Genomic DNA, 23117 nt, shown 5'->3' on the forward strand with positions numbered 1-23117 from the left:
AAAAAAAAAAAAAGAAAGAAAGAAAGAAAGAAAGAAAGAAAGAAAGAAAGAAAGAAAGAGATACTCAAAATTGGAAAATCTGGGAGTCAAAATTCTTAGTATAAACTAACAGCATTCAGTGAGTTTCTATAACAATCCATGCACAGTGCAATGACTGAGCGATAAAAACAGACAATCGCACACAAGTCACCTAACAGTTGTACAAGGAAGACAGCACTTCATGTTAAAGATGAGAAAATTAGGAACGAAAAGACTGAAGTAGTGCTAGGATTTGTATCAAATTCAGAGAAAGCTCTCTTACGCAATGAAAGGCACCGAGCTGAACACTTGTACAGCTTTTCTTAATGACCCTAACTAACGTAATTAGGTCAGCCAAGTCTGTCGTGCTGTACTTTTCCTATACAGGAAAAGTACAGAAAACTAAATGAAAAATGGTCTAGAATTTCATCAAATGTCTAATGATCATCAAGCATGAAAACCAATGCCCAATTTAAAATGACACACAGCATATGTGAAAAAGGCAGTTTCTCCTGCCAGCAAACAGTCGAAATGCTAAGTAAAGCAAAGGCTGGAAGGGATTAGCCGAAATGTCAGAAGACAGCCTTTCACTTTTACCTGCTCATCCTTATAAACATCCTCCTTCCCCAGGCATGCTTTCTAAACAGACAGTTTCCATCGAAGCAGCAGAAGGCCCAAGGCAAGCTCTGCCATCCAGTAACTGTCAGAGAGATTACTCTTTCATCTGTTTGGGAGGTCATGCCCACACTCACATCAGCTACACAGACAAATAACATTATACCTGTCGACCCATGCTTCTTCAGTGCCTAATGAGACAGACATTTTGCATTATGGATGTTAGCTGTGAATGTTTTTTCTAAGTTTTGACAGTAAGTAAATGCTATAAACTGAGCTCAAGTGTGGTTAGATCATCTACCATAACCTTTCAAATACATTTTACAAACCTCCCCCCAAATAGAAAACTATAACCAGCTACGCTATCTGGAAGAGGTGTAAATCATTCACTCCCATCCATAATAAACTGGTGTATGTATAATTTTGGAAGAGTGTGTAAACAGAAGCGAGAGGCTAGCTACTTTGTCTAAGGATGAAGATTGAAAGCCCACTTAGCATGTCTTCTAGTCAGGCTTAGAATAGTAAGAACTGTTGGCCAACATATAAATATTTGGCTTTTTCATTGTTTTCCTCAACTTGATCAGTCATAAATAAGTAACCTGTTTATTATAGTTGAGAAAGTGTGCAACCCACCAGGGTCAGATGCTGCGTGGATTTATTAATTTATTATTATTATTATTTTACTGTTAACTAATTATTCATATCCAAAGGATTATATCTCATATTGAAAAAGTTTCGTCACAATTTTCAACTTTACATTATTTTTCAGTTTTCCATCTCCTCCCAATGTTATTATTAATAAGTAGCCCCTGGGTAACAGTAATCATTTATGAGATTTTAGACATTTCTAAATTTTCATTTGTGTGTGTGTGTCCCTGCAGAGGCCAGAGGGAGCACCAGAGATATAGGTGGTTGTGCGCTACCAAAAGTGGGAGTGCTGGAGACTGAACTCTGGTGTTCTGGAAGAACAGGACGTGCTCTTAAATGCTGAGTCATCTCTCCAGCTCCATTTTGTTAGTTTTGTAAGTAGTTTCTGAAGAAATAAATGTTTTGACAAAAATGCGCTAGAACTATAAATACCACCACCCCACATGAAAGACAGTGGATCTTATTCAAATTCATAAATATGTGTATTTCAGCAGTCTATGCCCTCCTGAATGCAACCACTTTAGGCAGGTTTTTTTTTCTTGTATGAAAGCATGAAGACCAAAGTTCAAGCCTGCAGAGTAGATGTGGCGGTGCACACCTGGAATCAGGATTCCAGAGGCTGAGACAGACTTTAAGGCCAGTCCGGGCTACACCGTGAGGTGAGTGAGCCTGGACTACAGAAGACTATCTCAAAACAAAATAAAAAGGAAGTTCAACAATCAACAATTAAGACCTTATCAAATTAAAATCCTTCTGTATAGCAAAGAAAACAATCAAATAAAAATGCCTAAATAACAGGAGTAAAGTCTTTACTAGCTGTATATCCAACAAAGGATTAATTTATATAGAATACACAAAGAACTAAAAAAAATTAAATAATAACAAATAAAAAAACCCAGCCAATAGGTGAGCTAAGGAAAATGAACAGGCAGTTCTCAAAAGATTGAAATGGCCAATGAATATATATAAAAAAAGTTTCTTCTTTCTAGACATTTGAGAAATGCAAATCAAAACCACATTAACGTTCTATTTTACCTCAGTCAGAATACCAGTCACCAGGAATACAAATCACAACAGATGCTGGCAAGGAGATGGATAAAAGAGAATCCTTATATAATATGGCTGGTGGACGTGCTAACTAGTTCAGTCACCATGGAAATCAGTGCAGAGGTGTCTCATATGACCCAGCTATACAATTCCTGGGTGTTTACCCAAAGGACTCAGAGTCAATATATCACAGAGATACTGGTCTATTAATATTAACTGCAACATAACTCACAAGGCAAAGTTATGAAATCATCTTAAGTTGTCTGTCAACAGGAACGAAGAAAGAAAAGGTGGCAAACATACACAAAACAACTTTTCCAGCTTTAAAACAGAAAGCAGCTATGCTATTTGCAGGAAATGGATACAAACGGATAATCATACTAACTGAATTAAGTCAGTATCAGAAAAATATTATATGTTTTCTCTCACTTGTAATTTCTAGATTTTTATATATAGTTGAATAAAATCACAAATGCATATGTAAAATGAAAGAAGTGAAACTGCCTCGGGCTGTGGTTCTCAACCTTCCCAACACTGCAGCCCTTTAATACAGTTCTTCATGTTGGGGTGACCCCAACCATAAAATTATTCTCATTGCTACCTCGTAACTGTAATGCTGCTCCTGTTACGAATCATAGTGTAAATATCTGTGTTTTCTGCTGGTCTTAGGCAACCACTGTGAAAGGGTCATTTGACCCCCAAAGAGGTCATGACCCACAGGTTGAGAATAGCTGGTCTAGGAGGTTAAAAGAAACAACTAAAAAGAGGGAGGGATTAGAAAAGTCAGGGTAGGAGGCATGGGAGAATATGTTCAACATATTTACCTGCATAAAAAATTCAAATTAAATTTAAAAATTAAAGTTCAAACTTCCAAATTAAAAAAAAACAATCAGTTGATATTAATTAATAATAATAAGAAAGCACCCTTCAGGAAAATAAACATATTTTCTTGTTAAGCACTCAAGAAGAATGGTTTTAATTCTGGTGAAGGTAGAGCTTAAAACCCTGGCGTTTACAGCAAACTCAAGCTGGAGACAAAGACTACATAAGAGACATTTACTGTTCAGAATTATGCTACAGTGTAAACACTTTTATCATTGTATCACAATATAAATTCCAACAGCTCAAGCTCTCAACTGAGTCTAAGACCTTATAATGTGGAATAATTTGGCTAGATAAAAGGAGTGTAACTGGTTTTATTCCATTTGGCATATTTTCAACATTTCTGAAACACCAAGTTAGCCAAATATAGTACTTTTTTTTTTTAATGAGGGAAAAAAGTTTCTGCCAAGAGTTAAGAAGCCAAGCTCCCTTTTAAATAATAATAACATTTAAAAAAGCACATTAGAGACAGTTTTCAAATGTTACTTTCTGTTACATTAGGACTTACCCACAATAACCTACCAAGAAACAAGAACTAAGACACAGTAATAGCAATATAACTTACTTCATATGTGCTTCAAGACTGCTTTTGGACAAGACACTTTTTTAGAGAAACCTGTTAAACTTTGGGTCATAAATTGTAGCTGTTGAAAAACACACCAGGACATTTGACATTTAAGAAACAGCTGGGCTGAGGCTCAGGGAAAGATGTTGTCCAGCTCTAGGTTTAATCCCAAAAAAGAGATCGGGGGAGAAGTCAGGTATCTTCTGTTCTCTACACAGGCACCACCATTACTTAAAACAACTTAGCTATGGCTACTCCTCAGAATATTTAATTGGGCACTCCCAAGTAAATCCTTTAACAATCATGGCACAGAAACATCTCAGTTGGAATGGACACGAGATCTTAGTTTTTCATTATCCAAACAATTTATCAAGTAAGAGCACAGGGCAAAAGAGGAAATTAATATTTTCCTATTAAAAAAACAGTTAATTCTTTAGGTCATGATGAAAACTGTAATATGCCTATTTTGGAAAGGACTTAGTTTAAAACTTTATGAGTCCTAGGCATCATAGCAATGTAGTAAGGCTATCGTGTTGAGATACAGCTTGGATGGACACGCGAATGCTCCAGTTATCATCTCTGAAAGTGCCACCTCTCAAGTGATCATCTGTTCTGATGGAAACAGAGCTGCAAGGCACACACACATGGCCCTGCAGACTGTGAGTAACCACAGCACTCCCACAAGCTTCTTTTCTGAGGTTCCTCTCCTATAAAAAAGGAAATGGCTTCTGCCAACCTTACCTCAGATACTGACTGAATAAAAGGACAATGAGCACGAAGCAGAAAGCAGCATATACTGAGAGTGAGCTGGCGAAGGGCCTGGTGGTGCAGGCCAGCAGTAATCCCGGCTATTCAGGAGGCTGGCCCAGGAAGATTCCAAGTTCAAGGCCAGTCTAGAAAGGAAAGGATGGAGGAAGGGGGCTGGGGCTCTATTTGGGGATAAGTGCGCTCGCCTAAGGGTGTGTGTGAGGCCCTAGGCTCCACATCCAGCAATGAAAGGGGAGAAGGGAGTAAGTGGGTTCAAGCTTTTACTTTTCTCACATTTTCTAAAACCCAGTATAGATATTTTGTGGACTTTACAGTCAATTGTAATTCACTGCTACATGAACATGAAAAAAGGCATAGGATTATGTAGGTTATATAGTCATTGCCTTAGGTTCTTCAACCCAAATTAGGGTTTTAACATCTGGTTATTTAACTATACTAATGAATGTATATAAAATTTCAGGTGACTTATAAATTTCTTTAGTTTATGGCACTTTCATAAAACAAAACAAAATGAAACAATGAAGTGACGAGTTTGTCCAGTTCCGCGGTTTTTCTGTCAAGGTGTTTCTAGGCACTTGGCAGTTTGTAGTTTCATCACATCTGTAAACAGGTCAAAATGCAAACCCTCATGAAGACCCTGACTCACAAGACCAGCCCCCTAGAAGTGGAGCCCAGTGCTATGGAGAATGTGAAGGTTAAGATCCAGCATAAAGAGGGCATCCTTCACTCCCCCTAGCAGAGACTCATCTTCGCAGGCAAGCAGCTGGAAGATGGTCACACTCTTTCTGATGACAACATTCAGAAAGAGTCAACCCTGCACCTGGTCCTCCGTCTGAGGAGTGGCTATTAGTGATGCAGTCTGCATTCCCAGGGGGCAATGATGACATTACTCTGCGCGAAAGCCATTTGCCCCCAATTTAAGTTTAGAAATTACAAGATTCAGTAATAGCTGAATTTGTTAAAAATCTCGCAGTGAGATGGGAGGTTAACAAAGGTTGTGTTGCATGGATAAAAACAAACAATGAAAAAGGTACATCGGCAGACTATATAGGGAACACTGTTCAGTTTTGGAACATCTTTTTCTTAACTTCTGCAACTGATCACAAATGTTCTGAGAAATTATGGCTTACATAAACACTCTTTAATATGCTTTCTAATGCTTTCTGGTCACTTTGAAATCTATGCTTTGGTTTTGAGAGCAGTTATATAAAATATGGAAATGGAGAGACACTTGAGAATGAGTGCACGGTTACGCCTGTATTAATTTAAACATTGTTTCATTCAAGTATTTTACATTCTAGTGTTTCTCTTGTAAAAGTCACACAACCGGTGGAGAAAAATCTAGCAATCACAGCTATGCAAAATGAAATATTATCTTATGTGAGAAAAGTAGATGGGGGAGGGGGAGGGAAATGGGAGGCGGTGGTGGGAAGACAGAAATCTTTAATAAATAAATAAATTAAATTAAAAAAAAAGAATGAGGCACTGCTAAGAGGCTTTGCTAAGGGGAAGGAGCAGTATTTCATCCAGCGTGCTACAGAGACCTATGTTTGCTTATGTTCACAACTATTAACTCTCTGGAGGCAGACAGGCTCTCTTAGGGAAAGGGCTTTGTGAATGCCATATGATATGGCAAAGGACATAATGACCCTGGGGGGGTTCCAGTGACAACAGACCAAACGCAGAATCACATTTGACAAGATCAAATGTTTAAGAACACAAGCAAGAAGGGATAATAAATGTAAGAAAAACTGTATCAAATGAATACTGGAAACCTCTGGAGCTAGCAGCATCAGGTTGACGCCTATAATCCCCAAGTCTAGAGACTAGCAGAAGGATCCTGAGTTCAAGATATGCAGTAGGACATGGCACACTCCTGCTTCCCATCACACACACACACACACACACACACACACACACACACACACACACTATATATATATATGTATATATATGTATATATATACATATATATATATATACACCTAAAATGTTAACACTCAATTTATGAGCTCTACAGTCCAGGTGTTAATGAAGTAGGGCATGGTTGCTGTCTAGACCCCTATTATACCCAAATTATCTTCTAAAATAAGAAGCTGGAGCTAACGCTCAGTGGGTAGAATAATTAGCCATTCAAGCCTGACAACCCAGCTTTGCGCCCAGGGACTCATAAAAGGTTGGATGCAGCAGCTTGCATCTGTAATCCCAGCATTCTCGCAGTGAGATGGGAGGTAGGGACACCGGAGGCCAGCAACCTGGAATACACGGCATAGCATTTCAGCAGAAACAAGACAGAAGGTAAGAGTCAACTTTCGAAAGTTGCCCTGACCTCCACACATGTGCCATGGTGTGCACATACATGCACAATTATACACACAATAAATAAAAACATAAAACTTTTAGAGACCAAAACCCTGAAAAGAATGTCTTTAAAAAGTGAACATGTTACTTTGAAGAGTGATCATTTTCTATTACTGTCAGTAATGCACTACTCAAAGCTCCTAACATGTGGACATGTGCGTATGGAAAAGGACATACAGAACCAGAGCAGTTTGAAAACTAATTCTTTAGAGTAAAAGTAATAGAGACTTTGAGCTTTACAAAGTTAAAAAAACAAAGCCAAAAACCACTCTCTTCCCCTGTTCTTCAAAAACTTCAACTTCAGTTATGTTAAAGTAGATCTCACTCCAAATCCCACATAGAAAATACAGATGGGCAACTGATAAATGATTACACAGAGAAGAGGAAGTTCAAACCGATGCACCCTCAGAGCCTCTTCTAAAAAATAAGCCAGTAAAAGCACAGATGCGCTGATGGAACGGGAGGTTGAGGGACTAGCAGAGAAAACTGTAAGGAAATGCATGGTACAAAGATGAGGGAGAAGGTTGGGTATGTGCCACGAAGTTACGATTCTGTCTGCTTGGAAAGCTGAGGTTATGACTTCAAGGGTAGCATTGGCAACATAGCAAAATCCCTGTTCCTTATGGGAAAAACATGGATGTTGTGAGTAACCCTCAGTGGACGAGCACTTGCACGTGGGTTAGGTTACACCCCTAGAAATGCAAAACAAAGGGCACCACGTTTAAGGTTAGCCCTACATAGTGAGACCAGTCAAAAATAAGGGGCGGGGGGGGGAGGGGGTAGAGCAAGGGACCTGAATTTGGATTCTCAGTACCTTCATCCAAAACAAAATAAAACCAAATACCAAAACCAACCACAAAAAAAAAGGACAGGTGGCAAGTGCCTGTAATTCCAGTTATGGGAGACGGAAATGGAAGAATCTGGACATGTCTAGCCAGTCAGTGAGAGACACATGCACGCACACACGCTACTATTGTAGATTGCTCATTTTTATTCATGATATACATGTTATATGTAAAAGAGTGTGTGCAACTAAATTTTGCCTACAAGAAGCTATTTGCAACATGGATGCACTTTTGCCCTGTCACATCTGGCAGGTGAGGGCAGGAGATGGGAGATGCATTACACCTTCCATTTCCAAGGATCCAAGCTATTATGTGTTTATTTACTGAAGGTCTTATATTGGTTAGCTTGGCCTTGAACTTGATCCTCCTGCTTCAGTCCCCACGTTCTGGAATTGTAGGAGTGTACCACGTCTGTTTTTATCAAAATATTAAATTCAGTAGGAAGACTAATATTGTAAATAGAGACACATATTACAACCTATATTATCTGATCCATTAAAATGTGTCTACTGGGAAAGCTTGAATGGTAACTGTAGCCCATCCACATGCCTATAACTACAGCTCTAGAGGAAGTCTGACAGAGTGAACCAAGTGATTAACCCACTGCCTCTTGGTCTTTTGGCCAACATTGTATAGTTAAAACTCATAACTCAAATTCACCTCTAAGGAACAAAATTACATTTACTTTTTGAGAAGTTAAAAACCAGTTCCAGAGTTCCCTTGAGGAGATGTTGTTAGTTATGTTGTGTCAACAGATGAGTGTGAACACAAGAACCAATCAACCTCCCATGCCCCCACGGTGACATATAAGTCCAAGACTCTGACCTAGTTTGAGAGCAAAATCAATTTACAAAGCTCCTGTGTTTGCAAAAACACCAGAAAGAAAACAAATTTAGAATTTTTCACAATATCAAACATTATTCGTCTTCATCCCTTTAAGGAAAACACAGACAATTAATCCTGGGGATGTGGCTCTGTGGTAGTGCTTGCCTAACTCATGCAAATCCTGGGGTTGATTTCTAGCACTGAGGGGGAGGGGAGAGAAGTCACTAAAGCAACTTACCTAGTTATTGTATGGATTCTCCTTTGATTCATTTGTCTTTCAAAGGGTAGTATTTTCTCAATTTTACTGCCCATTACAAATACACAAGTGGTCAACTTCGGTTGCTTACTTAAACTATGTTTTTTAATTTAAGATATATTTATAAACTGCTTTTTAATATTTTTGGCCAAGGTATCCCCTCCCCCACATCCCTTTTTAAAACAGAAAGGGATTTTCTGAAGAGTAAGGTGTACGTCACTGAAACTAAACTCATTTGGCCTAAGCATTTCCAACCATGCTATCCTAAATGTTATGAGTCGACAGGCCATCCCCCTGGGGAGCACGTGCTGTTACTAGGTTTGGTCCAGGTGGGTTTCTCTATCAGATGCTACACTACAACCAGAACTCCACTCGATCTGACTTTAGGCTCTGTTCCAGGATCTGGTTTCCCAAAATACAGAATCCAATCCCAAAACATGAAATTGCCACATAGAGCCTTAGGTGAGTTGACTTCGCAGGAGAGTTCACAGGCTGTTTGTCCCAGCTCCCCCAAACAGTTCTCGCAACTGTATCCCCTGAGGATCCTGTCGTCCATTCTGCTCACCTACACCTTCTTTCCTTCTTTCCTGTGTCAGATTAAATACCACTTCCTCAGGAAGCCTTTCCCGACCCATAAAGATCTGCTGTACCGGCAATTCTCACGGTTCCTATGACTTCCTTCGGCACAACCATGACCGCTTTTACTGTCATGTCACTGTTCCTTCCCAGACTGAGATCTGCAGGAGAAAAGGGTAGTGCTGTGCTCCCAGGACCCATGACAGCAGTTTGTGCTTCTAGCTAGGTAAAAAAGGTAGGCTGCGACATTATTCTGGCTAGTTTTATAATCTGAGTAGTTTTGTTGTAATCTCATATCTGTATGTACCTCACCAATTTGTGATGCGGGTGACCAAATTTTAATGCTACCATTTCTGTAGTTGTAATTATGTAGTGAATTTGTTTCAGATACCCATTTAAAAGGTAGCTTTGTTATATATGACTCAATTGCATTAAAAGAAGATAATGTTTTTCTTAGTTATGCTTCCTACCAGCCTCTACTCATAGAGAAGCCTGGGTTCCCTCTCACGCCCCTCATGTACTTCAGTCTAGTGTGCAGAAAGTTTTCTTTTAAACTCTTATACGATTAAGTATGCTCTTACAGAAAGATCAGAAGCATCTGGGAAAGGTGGATATGAAAAAAAAAAAAATCCTCACCGGGAAAGTTAGCTTAATGCTCACCTTTCGGAGTGGCCCATTATCAACGTTTCATAGTGGGTTTCTTTATTTCCAAGTCCCTAAAGAATGAGTAATAAATTATGACTTGAACTAAACAAGTCACACTTGGCTCCAAAATGAAATTTCCCTACCTCTACTTTCTAGTCCCCAGGGTGGGAAGAGGAAATCCTGTCACAGCCAAAGAAGTCATAGTTTTGGCTCTAACATACATTTTCCTGTCTCTCTAAAAGCCAAGCTCTGCTAGCAAGACTGTAAAGTCTTAGGCCAGTATTTTAAGCTGTATTTAAATTTTTTCCTCCATAATCTTCCTTAAACTTAAAAATTAGTACCATAAAATTAATGTCATTGCCTTCTTTTTCTCACTCAAATCACTTTTCTAACTCAGACATGAATCTCAACTTTGAAAAATGTGAATTCAAATGAAAGACAGAAAATAATGCAGCGGTTAATCTGTTTCATTTCTATTAGAATACAGAAACTGTTTTTTACCTATAGATGGTTTCCATTCAATCCTGTGTGACAAACAGTATTATAAAACCGCAAAGTTCTAGGTTAAAGACCAGCAATTTGAAGCTGTTTGGGGGGATGTGTTTATGGGAATCATTGATCTTGTTATTTCCTTTTATAGAAAAAGAGTATGGGAACACACTCTGGAGGACAAGTGAAGGGTCACACCTACATGTTCTCCTGAGAGAGCAGGCGAGCTTATAGTGAGGAGTATGGGTTCCGGGACAACCACTCACTTGATGCTGTACGGCAAAGGAAGGGAAGTTCATCTCAAGATTAAAAGATCCCTTCTGAGCTGACAGTACAAGGAAGTGCCCTACTGATCTTGAGGAAAGGTCAATGTGCTGGGAGAGGACCTCCAAGACAGCCCTATAGCAGCAGCTCGGAGCAGTTTCCAAGAAACTAAAGCGGCTCCTGAGTTCTGAAAATTCTCAGCCCTCTAAACACAAGACACTGAACTCAATGAACCTGAATGAGCTTGAAAGTGGACCCCAAACTACAGCTGAGAATGCAGCCTATGGAATCCCGAGAAGACCCAGGTAAGCCACGATCTTCAGTGTAAACCACCTGGCAGAGTATAGACATGAACAGTCAGAAACAACACAATGAATGAACCCTTGGGCATACGCATTAGGAAATAATAAGGGCCTGTGTGGTGACACATGTTCTTAATCCTGGCACTCAGAAGGCAGAGGTAGGCAGACCTCTGAGTTTTAGGGCAGTCTGGTCTACACAGAGAGTTCTGGCCTGCCAAGCCTACATAGTTAGACTCTGTTTTTAAAAACAAAAAACAAAAAACCTAAGTTATCCAATCCTAAGTGGCCAGTCCTGTTAAAACAGGTTCAAGTAATGTTAAACAGACTCAGGTTACACTTGCATACTTATTTGCACACATATAACAATAATAATTAAAGAATATGAGGCCATGAATTTGAAAGGGAGTGGAGGGGGCATCTGAGGGGTTGGAAGAAGGAGATGATGTAATTATATTTTAATTAGAAGAAAAAACAAATTAAAAAGTAATAGCCAGGTGTGGTGACATGCACTTTTAATCCTAGCACTCTGGAAGGCAGGGGCAGGTGGATCTCTGTGTAGTTATAACTCTAAACATAAACACTAACAAAAAGACTAAAACCTACAAAAGGAAGGAGGAAAACATTAAAATACAGGCTGGGATCCTTGAAGTTTGAAACATGATGATTAATATGGAGCCCAAGAAGTTTCAGTGTTCAGACCACTTCAGATTTTCAGATGAGAGATACTCACAGTAAAGTCTGCAAATAGGAAATACCTTTGGATATAGGACATTCAGTCTCTAGTGTATATAAAACAACTGAACACAAAAAGGGCAAGAGTGAATGATCTACAAAACAAAAAGCACAAGACATGGAAAACAAATTGCCAATGGTAAGTTCTTCCTCACTATGAACTGTGTTAAATACAAACGTGTTAAACTTTGTAATTGACAGAGATTGGCAGGATGAATCGGGGGAAAAAATTCTATCACAATTTGCTGTCTACAAATGACTCAATTTGATATAAGAAGTTGGAAATTTATTTTGTATTGAATATAAAAATCTATTCACCAAGGATCATACACCTAAATTTAAATTTATATAAAAAAATAAAAGAAAATATCTGTGGCAAACTTTTCATGACTTTGGATTTGCTAGCAACTTCCTAAAGCAGGAAGTAGCTTAACTAGATTTTACCAAAGTATGAAAATTTTGTATTTCTTTTATACTCCATTGTGGTATACAAGTAATTATTTTTCAGTAACTGGTGCTGGCCAGTCACACTCTGTAATGTGTGATCTATAATAAATAATTATTGCTTCAAGTCTCTAAGGTTTAGATTTGTCATACAGGACTGATCCAGACATATGACAATGTGAAATATACGTTCCTTTACATCTGATATTCCTGAAAAAGAAAATACTACTGGAGCTGGGGAGAGGGTAAAAACGTTTGCTATGCAGGCAAGAAGACCTGGGTTGGAATGCCTAGCGACCATACAAAAAGCCAGGCATGGCCACACATACCTGAAATCTAAATGCCGAGGAGACAGCCAGCTAAAACAGTGAGCTTCAGGCTCAGTGAGAGACCTGTCTCAAGCAAGTAAGTCAGAGAGTGATAGAAAAGAGCCCTGACATCTTCTGTGGCTTCTGTGTATGCAGACACGGGCACATACAAACATGTGCATACCCACCTTATGGCACCCAAAAGGGGGGGACTGATTAACAGAGAAAGAAAGCATTAACAACCCAAGTTCTGTATAACAAACAGGCCCAGAATTACATTTGTTGAAGGTAGAACAAAATAAAAAGAAATTAAGGATTTTTCTTCTAAACATTTTTTAACTTTAAGGATTTTTGAAAAACAAGCAAAGAATATAACAAATACTTAAATTTTAAACATTTCTGAAACCTTTTTGGGAAAGGGAAAAGTATCTTTTGATACTATCTCTTCTTAAATGTAATGAGTATTGTAAGTCTGACATGAGACCTTTTGGGCTTCACTACTTTGTAGCTATTAATACTTAGTGTAGCCTAGAAGTAGCCATAAAGTCTGTCATCTTTTCCATTCGTGAAGGATGTGTAGACTTAGAGTATGAGTACAAACGGAAGAATCTGTTGAAGGGGGAACACATTTAAGATGCCAGAAGAATATGCAGTGTACGAGAGGAAAGAGGCTGTCCACATTTATCAAAAGTACATCCACACAACCCTGCAGGGCCTGTGTAAAGCGGCAAGACATCAGTAGGCAACCACAACAGTGGGCCAACAGCAGGTTACCAAAGCACACGTCACCCCACAACAGTTGTCTGGGCAACACTAGCCATTTCAGAATACCAGACACAGCCTAGCATGCTGGCAAAAGTAACACTGGGAGTTGCAGACAACAGAAGTTGTCAAGGCCAGCAAACTCTAGAAGGATTAGATCAGGAGGCACTGGATGACGTACCCTTGTGAGGATGTAGAAATTCCAAAGAAGCCAGGCGATGGTGGCGCACGCCTTTAATCCCAGCACTCAGGAGGCAGAGGCAGGTGGATCTCTGTGAGTTCGAGACCAGCCTGGTCTACAGAGCTAGTTCCAGGACAGGCTCCAAAGCCACAGAGAAACCCTGTCTCGAAAAACTAAAAAAAAAAAAAAAAAAAAAAAAAAAGAAATTCTGAAGAAGTTTAGATTTTTGGAAAACTCAAAGCTGATGAAATAACTATTATTTATTTATTGTTAATGTTACCCCAAACTGTTCTACACTAGAGAATTAAAAGTAGCACATATAGTTTGTAGTGCTTACTAACATACTAACAATAACGAAGGTATATACTACTGGTGCTGGGGAGAGGGTAAAAACGTTTGCTATGCAGGCAAGAAGACCTGGGTTGGAATGCATGAGTAAGGATATAGATCGTACTCAATGGGCCAACTCAGTGGCTAGGAAGTGCCAAGTCTTGTTCTCTCATTGCTAGCACCTTCAAAAGCCAGTGGGAAACACAGAAAACTCTCCCTGAGATGCTACTGCCAGCTGTGGTGCTAACTTTGGGTGCTGACTTGACTACTTGACTAAGGGATGCCAAGGAAGTCATTACTTCTGGGTCTGACCATATGTCCAGGTATTGGTTTGTGGGTCAGCAAACTCAGTGAGGAAGACGTTCAACTGTGGACCACAGAAAAGTAAATGAAGGCAAAGAGAGAAAGCTCTTTAGCTGTCCCTCTGAAGCTGACACATTTTTCTGCTACAGTTAACTTTGGATGTTAGATTGTAAGTTCTTTGGCCTTGGGACCCAGAAACTTGCAAGGACTGTCCTTGGGTGGTGGTGGGGGAGATGACCTTTGACCTTGGATGGGGCTACATCATCAATGCCTGTGATTCTTTCAGCTTCTTGAACTGAGCCATGCAATCAGCTTGCATTTGGCTTTTGCTGAACTTTTGTAACTGAATGAATATAGACACATGCAAGTACCTACATGTATACACATACTAACACACACATGCACGTTCATTTTTGTTTTGTTTTTTGAGACAGGGCTTCTCTGTAGATTTAGAGCCTAGCCTGGAATTAGCTCTTGTAGACCAGGCTGGCCTCAAAACTCACAGATACTGCCTGCCTCTGCCTCCTGAGTGCTGGGACTAAAGGCGTGTGCCACTACTGCCCATTTACATTCATTTTTTAGTTGGTTCTGTTTCTCTGGAGAAGCCTGATACACCACTTAGCACTTACTACGATGAATAAAGTTAGAATAAAGCTCAGGAAGCAAACACTGATAATGAAACAAAACTTTTTTTGGTCTGGACCAGTGATTCTCAATCTTCCTAATGCTGTGTCCCTTTAATGCAGCTCCTCATGTTGTGGGGACCCCTAAGCACAAAATTATCTCTGTAATGTAATACTACTTTATAACTGTAAATCATACTGTTTTTGGAGACAGAGGTTTACCAAAGGAGTAGCAATCCACAGGTTGAGAACTCCTGGTCTAGATGCTGCTTTAGGCATGACTCTCCTAGTTAGAGCAACAGCAAAATAGAGCAAACATTCTCAAGGCGTAGATGCCAAAGGAAGGGCTCTAGCAGGCTCAAGCAAACATGGCAACAATAGGATTTGTCTTTTACCCTTCTCCCCTTGCTACAAACTGTTAGATTATATTCCTAAAGCCAGTCACCTTGTCTGTTCCCTTATTTGGCACTTTCTCTCCCGATGTTGACAACCAATGTCCATCTTTTGAAGTCCAGCAATCAAAATTCCTCTTTTGGCAAGTCTTAATTAACATGCCCAATCAAAACAAACCAACTTATCATAAAGTGGGGTTCCCCCTTTCCTTTTATAAAGTGCCATGGGCTGGCCTATGGGCTACAGCTGTCTCCTTTATAACCAGAGGCAATCCTTTGTCCCTTTGGGGCAAATATCCTTCCCCCCATACCCTTGTTCCTTTTTTCCCTCAACCTCTGTCTCCCTCCTGTCTTTGCCTCTTTTCCCTTGCCCTTTGTCCCTCTGGTGCAAATACATCTCCTTTGTGCTGAGAACTTGTCCCATCCTTTCACCAAACAACACGAGACTCGTTCAGGAGACCGGGGGTCAGTTAGTGACCTCCACTATTCTCACTTCCTGTTTGAGCGGCTTTCTTCCTACAGTACAGACCACTGAGGTACAAGCTCAATGCGGTGGTCCTACTGAACTCAAGTGGAAGAGACTAGAAGGAATTTGGAATGGCTAAAGCCATGCGATCGATACAACAGGGCACTAGAGAGCTAGATAAAAAAGAAGGGACTCTGGAATCCCCAGGGGGACCTGTGAGTATCTTGCTAAGAGCTTTGATGATGCACAAATTGTGCGCCTCAATAGCCCTGTTCCTGACTCAGAAAATTCTGTTTGCTTTTATTTGTTTGGTTTTTCAAGACAGGCTTTGGAGCATGCCCTGGAACTAGCTCTAGTAGACCAGGCTGGCCTCGAACTCACAGAGATCCCCCTGCCTCTGCCTCCCGAGTGTGGGATTAAAGGCGTGCGCCACCACCGCCCTATGACTCAGAAGATTCTGATAGAGGCCAGAAGAAAATGGCTGTGCGTTCATCAAGTTCACAGGTGATACTGATGCTCCTGGTCAGAGGCTTCACTTTCAAATTCACTTTTATTGAACAAAACAATACGCTAAAAATGGGATTTCCTCCTAAAACACTCCTATTCACTCAGATCCCCCTGAGGATTCAGGAAAACCATACAGGGAACTCTACATTAAGCACATGGACGGAGCGCCTCAAGGCTTTTATGACTTACCTGAAGATCTTTCACATTTGGGAAAGGAATTCCTACTGTTATGACGGCACGGGCATTATCATCTGAGAAATCCAGACCCTCGCTCACTTTGCCACGACAAACCGCAATGAGAAGGGCTCCATCTTAAGCAATAGGAATTAAACATTTTAAAAAACATACCCAAAATTCTCAGAAATTGCTTATTCTTGTCATAAGTATTTTCAGTAAATTTAAAGCATCATGGGATTGCTTTAAGAGAAACAGTTTTTAAATCTCATTGTCTTTAACTAAATAAGAAAACAAAATTAGATAGAAATGGTAGCAAATCAATTTAGAAACCGTGTGTTTTTAAAGATACTTATAGCCAGTCGTGGTGGCGCCTATCTTTAATCCCGGCACTCAGGACACAGAGGCAGGCAGATCTCTGTGAACTCGTGGCCAGCCAGATCTACAAAACACAAAGCAAGTTCCAGGATAGTCAGGGTTGTTATACTGAGAAACCACATCTAGGAAAACCAAAATAAAATAAAATAAAATAAAATAAAATAAAATAAAATAAAATAAAATAAAATAAAAGGACTAGAGAGATGGCTCAGCGGTTAAGAACATTGCCTGCCCTTCCAAAGGTCTGAGTTCAATTCCCAGCAACCACATGGTGGCTCACAACCATCTGTAATGGGGTCTGGTGCCCTCTTCTGGCCTGCAGGCATACACACAAACAGAATATTGTATACATAATAAATAAATAAATATTTAAAAAATGTTCTCTAAAATAAAATAAAATAAAATAAAGTATGCTCAGAAGCTCAGAAGCAGGAGCAAATTAGCTGAATAAGCATTAAATAAAGAAACTGAAATCCAATCACTATTTTTACCAGCATGAATGCAGCCCCCTCTTTGTAGCAATCCTCCTGTAGCAGCCTCTAGGATGCTGTGTCTGGAGTTTTTGCTTGTTTCTGGTTTGTTCTGAGACGGTACTCAGTACGTAAGCCATACTGGTCTTGAACTCTCATTCTCCTATCCCTTTGCTCCCCAAGAACCGAGATTCTCACTCTCTTATACTTGTCTCATAATCTTGTCTTTAAGATGTATTTACATTTGTTGTTCTTACAGAGAACTCAGGCTGTTTCTAACCATCACATGGTACTGCAAGCTGCCTGGAACCACTGTTCCAGAGGATTTGGTGCCCTGGTACAGGAGAATTGTCTGTATTCTGTCATTCTTGTTTTAAATAAATGCTGATTGGCCAGGCAGAAAGTATAGGTGGGTCAACCAGACAGGAAGTAGAGGCAGGAGAATTCTGGGAAGGAGGAAGCCCATTGCTCCCGAGTCCTGCCCAGACCACCAAAGAAGCAGGGTGTGACCTGCCCAGCTGAAAAAGGTACTAAGCCATGTGGCTAACACAGATAAGGATAATGGGTTAATATAAGTTATAAGAGCTAATACAAAACCTGAGCTAATGGGCCAATCAGTTTATATCGAATGTAGACTCTCTGTGTGATTCTCTCTGGGACTAAATGGCTGGGGGACCCGGTGGGACAGAAACCCCCAAAAGCAGGCCCTCAAGTTACAGAATGGTACCCAACCTAATGTTACAGTGCCCTCTTCTGATTTCCGTGGGCACTGTGTACACATGTAATGTACACACATATACTCAGGTCCATATGCATAAGATTATAAAATATATCTTTAAAAACTTATTAACAACTATGTGACAGTACCTTCATTGTTGCATTGCTCCTAAATTACTGCTATGATCATTCATTAAACTCTCAAATGTAGAAACTGAGTCCTCAGTTACTTTCTGTTGTTTGAGACAGGATCTTAAACACAGGCTGGTCTGCACGTACCACCCTCCTTCCCCGACTTCTTCTGAGTGCTGAGATGACAGTCAAACACCACACTACTTCTGGTGTTTTTAAGAACCTAAGTTTAATTCTGGAGGCAGAGCTAGGTGGATCTCTGAGAGCTTGAGGCCAGCCTGGTCTACAGAGTGAGACCTGTTTCAAACAATATGAACAAAACAAAGCTAAAACAACAAACTCTTTAAGCTTATGTTATTTGGTAAGCTATAAGCACCAACTACATTACCTGTGTAAAACCCACAGACCTTACTTGGTCAGTGAGGAAGATATTTATACCTACCCTACCTTCCTTCTTGCACAAAATATTTCAGGTAGTAGAAGGTAAAAGGTGGCTTAATATCGGAATATATATGTTCTTTTTATTTAACCTACTTTCTATTTACCTAAGACTATAAAATATAATTTTCCCAAGTACAATTCAGTTAAAAAGACAATATAAAATGACAATTTAACAGCACCAAATTCTACTTGCTTTATAGTTTAAAAAGCCTTTTCACTGACCATAAAATTTCCTATTACCTTTTTCTCCTTTGAACTTGATGGCATCATAGTACACCTGCAGCAATTCATCAAAATCAGTTTTTTCTCCTCTTTGGGGTTCTGCAATGACCGTCTTCACTGACTCCAAACTATGCCATAAGCCAGTGGAAACCCAACGTTCTCTTAACTTCTCTAATAGCTAAAAGGAGATGGAGAAAATTTATTCTGCAGTCTAGTTGAACAAAGACTTTTATTTGTAAATTACAAATACTAGAATAAAAAAATCAAATTTTAACCTGTATCACAATGAACACACATTCTAATAATGTATTATTAGATTAAAAATAAGAGACAGTGAAAAGCCCTACCTTAAAACAATCTTAAAAACATGGATGAGAGCAGAATATAATAAAATGTATGCATCACAGCAAGATGAACACTTGGAAATACATCAACAGCTTGAATATATGTCATTTTAATAATCTAAACATAGAGTTAGGCATTATTTTCAATATGGTAGAAAATTAAATACAGCAAATGAAAACAAGCAAAAATGAATACAGAACTAAGTAAATAAAAAAGACAATGGTCAGTTGTAGAGGCAGTACTTCAAAGTGAATTGTTTTAACCACGTTTGAATGTCATGAGCTCTACTGCACTGTGGACTAGTTATCACAATGTCACTAGGTACCAAGAAACCAACTGAAATTCTCTAACAAACAAAACCTCATTTATTTTCTTAAGACAATTTATTGTTCTTAGAAACAAAATTTAAAAGAACATAAACCAAATTTTCTATTACTGCTATTTACTCAATAATTAGGGGTGATCAATAACTTAATTTCCCCATAACATTATATTATGTTAAGAGTAATAGGATGTCATTACTGAAAGTATTTTTTATTTGAAATGCCTCAAGAATTGGTTGCTAAAATTTGATTTTTTTTAATATGCACTGTTTTGAAGTAAAAGTCTTGTGTTAGGGGTTAGACAGTATGAAACCTTCTTGACAAATTCAGAATAACAATGTGTAGGGAGGGGTCAAAATGGGTCTTTAATTGGTGGGAAAAGATTGATATTTTTAAAAAATCAATGAAGTATAAAACAACATTAAATTACTTAAATTTCTCTACGGAAAAGCTATGTAGAATTGGATAAAAGTACCATCTCTAGAGTAAAGGAAACCAAATGAACTGTCCTACGAGTTTCCATAATTGCTGATACTTAAAGGAATTTAATACAACGATATACCATTTTCCTTGAATTTGAAAACAAATAAAATATTTAATCATTGATTTCTTGATTCAGAGATAACAACAATTACCCAACTTCAGGTCATAAATGCTCTAAGGTCTTGACCAAACTCACTCTACTCAAGCAATACATGATGTGCACTTAGATTAAAAGAGGTCTACTGGGAGAAAAAAAAGCTTAAGAAATAACAAAGCAACTTAGTGAGACTGTGTCTCAAAATAAAAAGTAAGAAAAGGGCTGGGGATAAGGCTCAGAGGTAGAGTGTTTGCCTGCTGTGTTCCAAGATTTAATGTCCAACCTCTCATACCACAAAACAAAACAGGAGAGTGGTGTTAAAACTTGTCTGAAAAAATAAGGCACTGAGCTTACTGATATACCTGAGTTTATCGATTCCATGTGATTTTTAAACAAAAATGTCAGCATAACATAATTATATGACTAAGATTGTAATTCAGACAGTAGGCGAGAGAAAATAGGAGAACCAGAGCACTCCAAACCTAGATCTTATCTTCCCAGTTTGCACTAAAACCTTATTGTTAGTGAAAAGTTTATCAGGAGGCAGAGGCAGGCGGATCTTTGTGAGTTGGAGGCCAGTCTGGTCTACAGGGCAAGTTCCAGGATAGGCTCCAAAGCTAAGGAAAAAAACAGTCTTGAAAAAACAAAACAAAAACAAAAAAGGGTAAGTTTATAACTTGAACATGCTCTTTACCTTCTACAGAAATTAATCTTGAGCTGGTGAGATGGCAGAGAGGGCAAAAGTGCGTCCTGTGCAAGCCTGAACTCACTCCCCACAAGCCAAGATGGAAGGAGAGAAGTGACTCACAGCTGTCCTCTGATCTCCTACACGTACTGTGGAATATGCGTGCACGTATCACAAACACATGTCACGTTAAACACACACACAATAACACACATGCATGCACACATCACAAACACAGCATGTGCTACACACCATACTCACGCAGCATATGACACATTACAGAGCATAACACACATATCATATCACACAGAGAATAATACACACACGACAAAAGATACGCATGTACAACACGCAGCACGTGCAAACACTACATAAAATAAAAAGGACATCAATGCTGCCTAAGTACTGTGGCACTAACATGTAGACAGAGGTATTAGGTTTCAAAGTTTAAGATCAGCCTGGGCTACATTAAGAGTTTATCTTAAAAAGAAAACAGTACTCAAACTTGCTTTAATTAAACAGGAAGAACTCCTTTAAACTCTCAAAACACAACTAAGGAGTTATTACACTATCTTTTGTTTTCCAGGGGAAAAAATGAGGCAAGAAAAGAGAAAAAGACTGTAGAGAGCCAGAAATTGAGAAAATAGTTGTAGACGGAACTTTCTGTCCTGTCTGGTCCCACAGCTGTTCAGTCCCAAAGAAACACACAGAGGCTTATATTAATTATAAATTATTTGGCCTATTAGCTCAGGTTTATTATTAACTAGCTCTTACGACTTAAATTAACCCATAATTCTTGTCTATGTTTAGCCACGCAGCTCGGTACCATTCCTCAGTGAGGCATTCTCATCTTGCTTCCTGTGTGTCTGGCTGGTGACTGATTGTCTGTCTTTCCTCTTCCCAGAATCCCCCTAGTCTGGTTGCCAAGCCTATACTTCCTGCCTGGCTACTAGCCAATCAGTGTTTTATTAAACCAATATGAGTGACAAATCTTACAGTGCACAAGAGCATTATCCTACAGCAAAGAGTGTTACCATCTTCCTTATCAGTTCTTTGGACTTAAGGTTATAAACAGGATTAAACTGGAAGACTGGAAAAAGATACTCCTAATAAGTGGTAAGCATTCACACAATCCACACTGACCTAAACGGGCAAGTCAAAAACTATCACAGAGACAAAAGAAAGATATTCTGTAAAGATAAAAGGCCAATTTGCCAACAACAGCAACTAGCACACATTTATACAAGCCCACTTAAGAACACCCAAAAATTTCAAGTGAAAATTGGCAGAACACACAATGACATTGTAATAGTAGGAGATTGAAATACCTAAGCTTCAACAAGATATCCAGACAGAAGATCAATAAGGAAATAGATAATCTTAACAACCCCACAATCTGGAAGTCTTAAGAGGCATACATAGAACATTCTACAGAACAGTAGCAGAATGCTAATTCTTCTGAAATGTATATATCCATTATGTGTTAGGTCACAAAACAAATCTTCATAAATTTAACAAGAATCAGAAAGATGGCTCAGCAGATAAAGGCACTGATGACTTGGATTCCATCCCTAGGATCCATGTGGCAGAGAGAAAAGAACTGGTTCCTCAAAGTTATCCTTGGACCTTCACTCAGTCACATACAAACACACACACGCGCGCACAAATACACACAAAATTAACAGGATTGAAAAAGAATCACATCTTTTCCAACCACAACAGAACGAGACTAGAATTCAATAGAAAACTAAGGGCTTTAGAAAGACACAGAAATTAAACAATATACTTCTGACCAGTGACCATGAGTTAAAAGAAGAAATTAAAAAGGAAGTTATAAATTATATTGAAGTCAACAGAAATGAAATACAACATACCAAAAGTAAGGAGCACAGCAAAAGGGTATTAAGGAAGAAATGTATATAGGTGAAGCAAATGCTTACATTAAAGAAAAAAAAATTTCTGAAATCCCAGGGCTGGGTGGTTGAGGTAGGAGGATAGCAAGTTCGGTGTTTGCCTAGGCTACAAGTGAGACTGTCTCAACAAGTTTGAAAAGTGCTCTACTCAGTAGAAGGACACTTACCTAGCACGCCCAAAGCTCTATGTTTGATACACTGCACTACAGAGGAAAGTTAGTAAAAGAAAACAAAGGTTAGAACAGAAATAAAAGAGAGGAAAATGTTGAGTAACTGAACAAAATGAGAGTTGGCTTATAAAAAGATCACCAATACTGATGAACTGACTAGGAAAAAAGATACATAAGAAATATTTTAAAACCATATAAGCAAATCAGAATGCAAAAGAATGAATTACAAAACTAAACATGTTGATTAAAAGAGCAAACAATAGTTCACTTAAAGCTGAAAACAAAGTTCTATTTAAGAAAAAACTATTGGGGCAGCCAGAAGCCACCTAAGTACCCACCCTGGGCAGCAGGTGCCACTAAGATGAGGTGGGAAAGACAGAGAACATGGTGGGAAAGACAGAGAACATGGTGGG

At 39.0% G+C, this 23117-nt stretch overlaps 1 protein-coding gene across 1 annotated transcript in view; it reads right to left on the reverse strand.

Moving 5' to 3' along the window:
* Nucleotides 1-23117, reverse strand: part of Brip1 (BRCA1 interacting protein C-terminal helicase 1) — a 121849-nt gene that overhangs the window by 23464 nt on the left and 75268 nt on the right. Inside the window, exons 14-15 of the mRNA XM_026780115.1 lie at nucleotides 18707-18866; nucleotides 16344-16465 (exon numbers count right to left, since the gene is read on the reverse strand). Of these exons, the coding sequence (XP_026635916.1) occupies nucleotides 16344-16465; nucleotides 18707-18866 (282 nt within the window). The remainder of the gene's footprint in view (nucleotides 1-16343; nucleotides 16466-18706; nucleotides 18867-23117) is intronic.

Source organism: Microtus ochrogaster, chromosome 7 (genome assembly GCF_000317375.1).
Source record: "Microtus ochrogaster isolate Prairie Vole_2 chromosome 7, MicOch1.0, whole genome shotgun sequence".
NCBI classification, from domain to species: Eukaryota; Metazoa; Chordata; class Mammalia; order Rodentia; family Cricetidae; genus Microtus; species Microtus ochrogaster.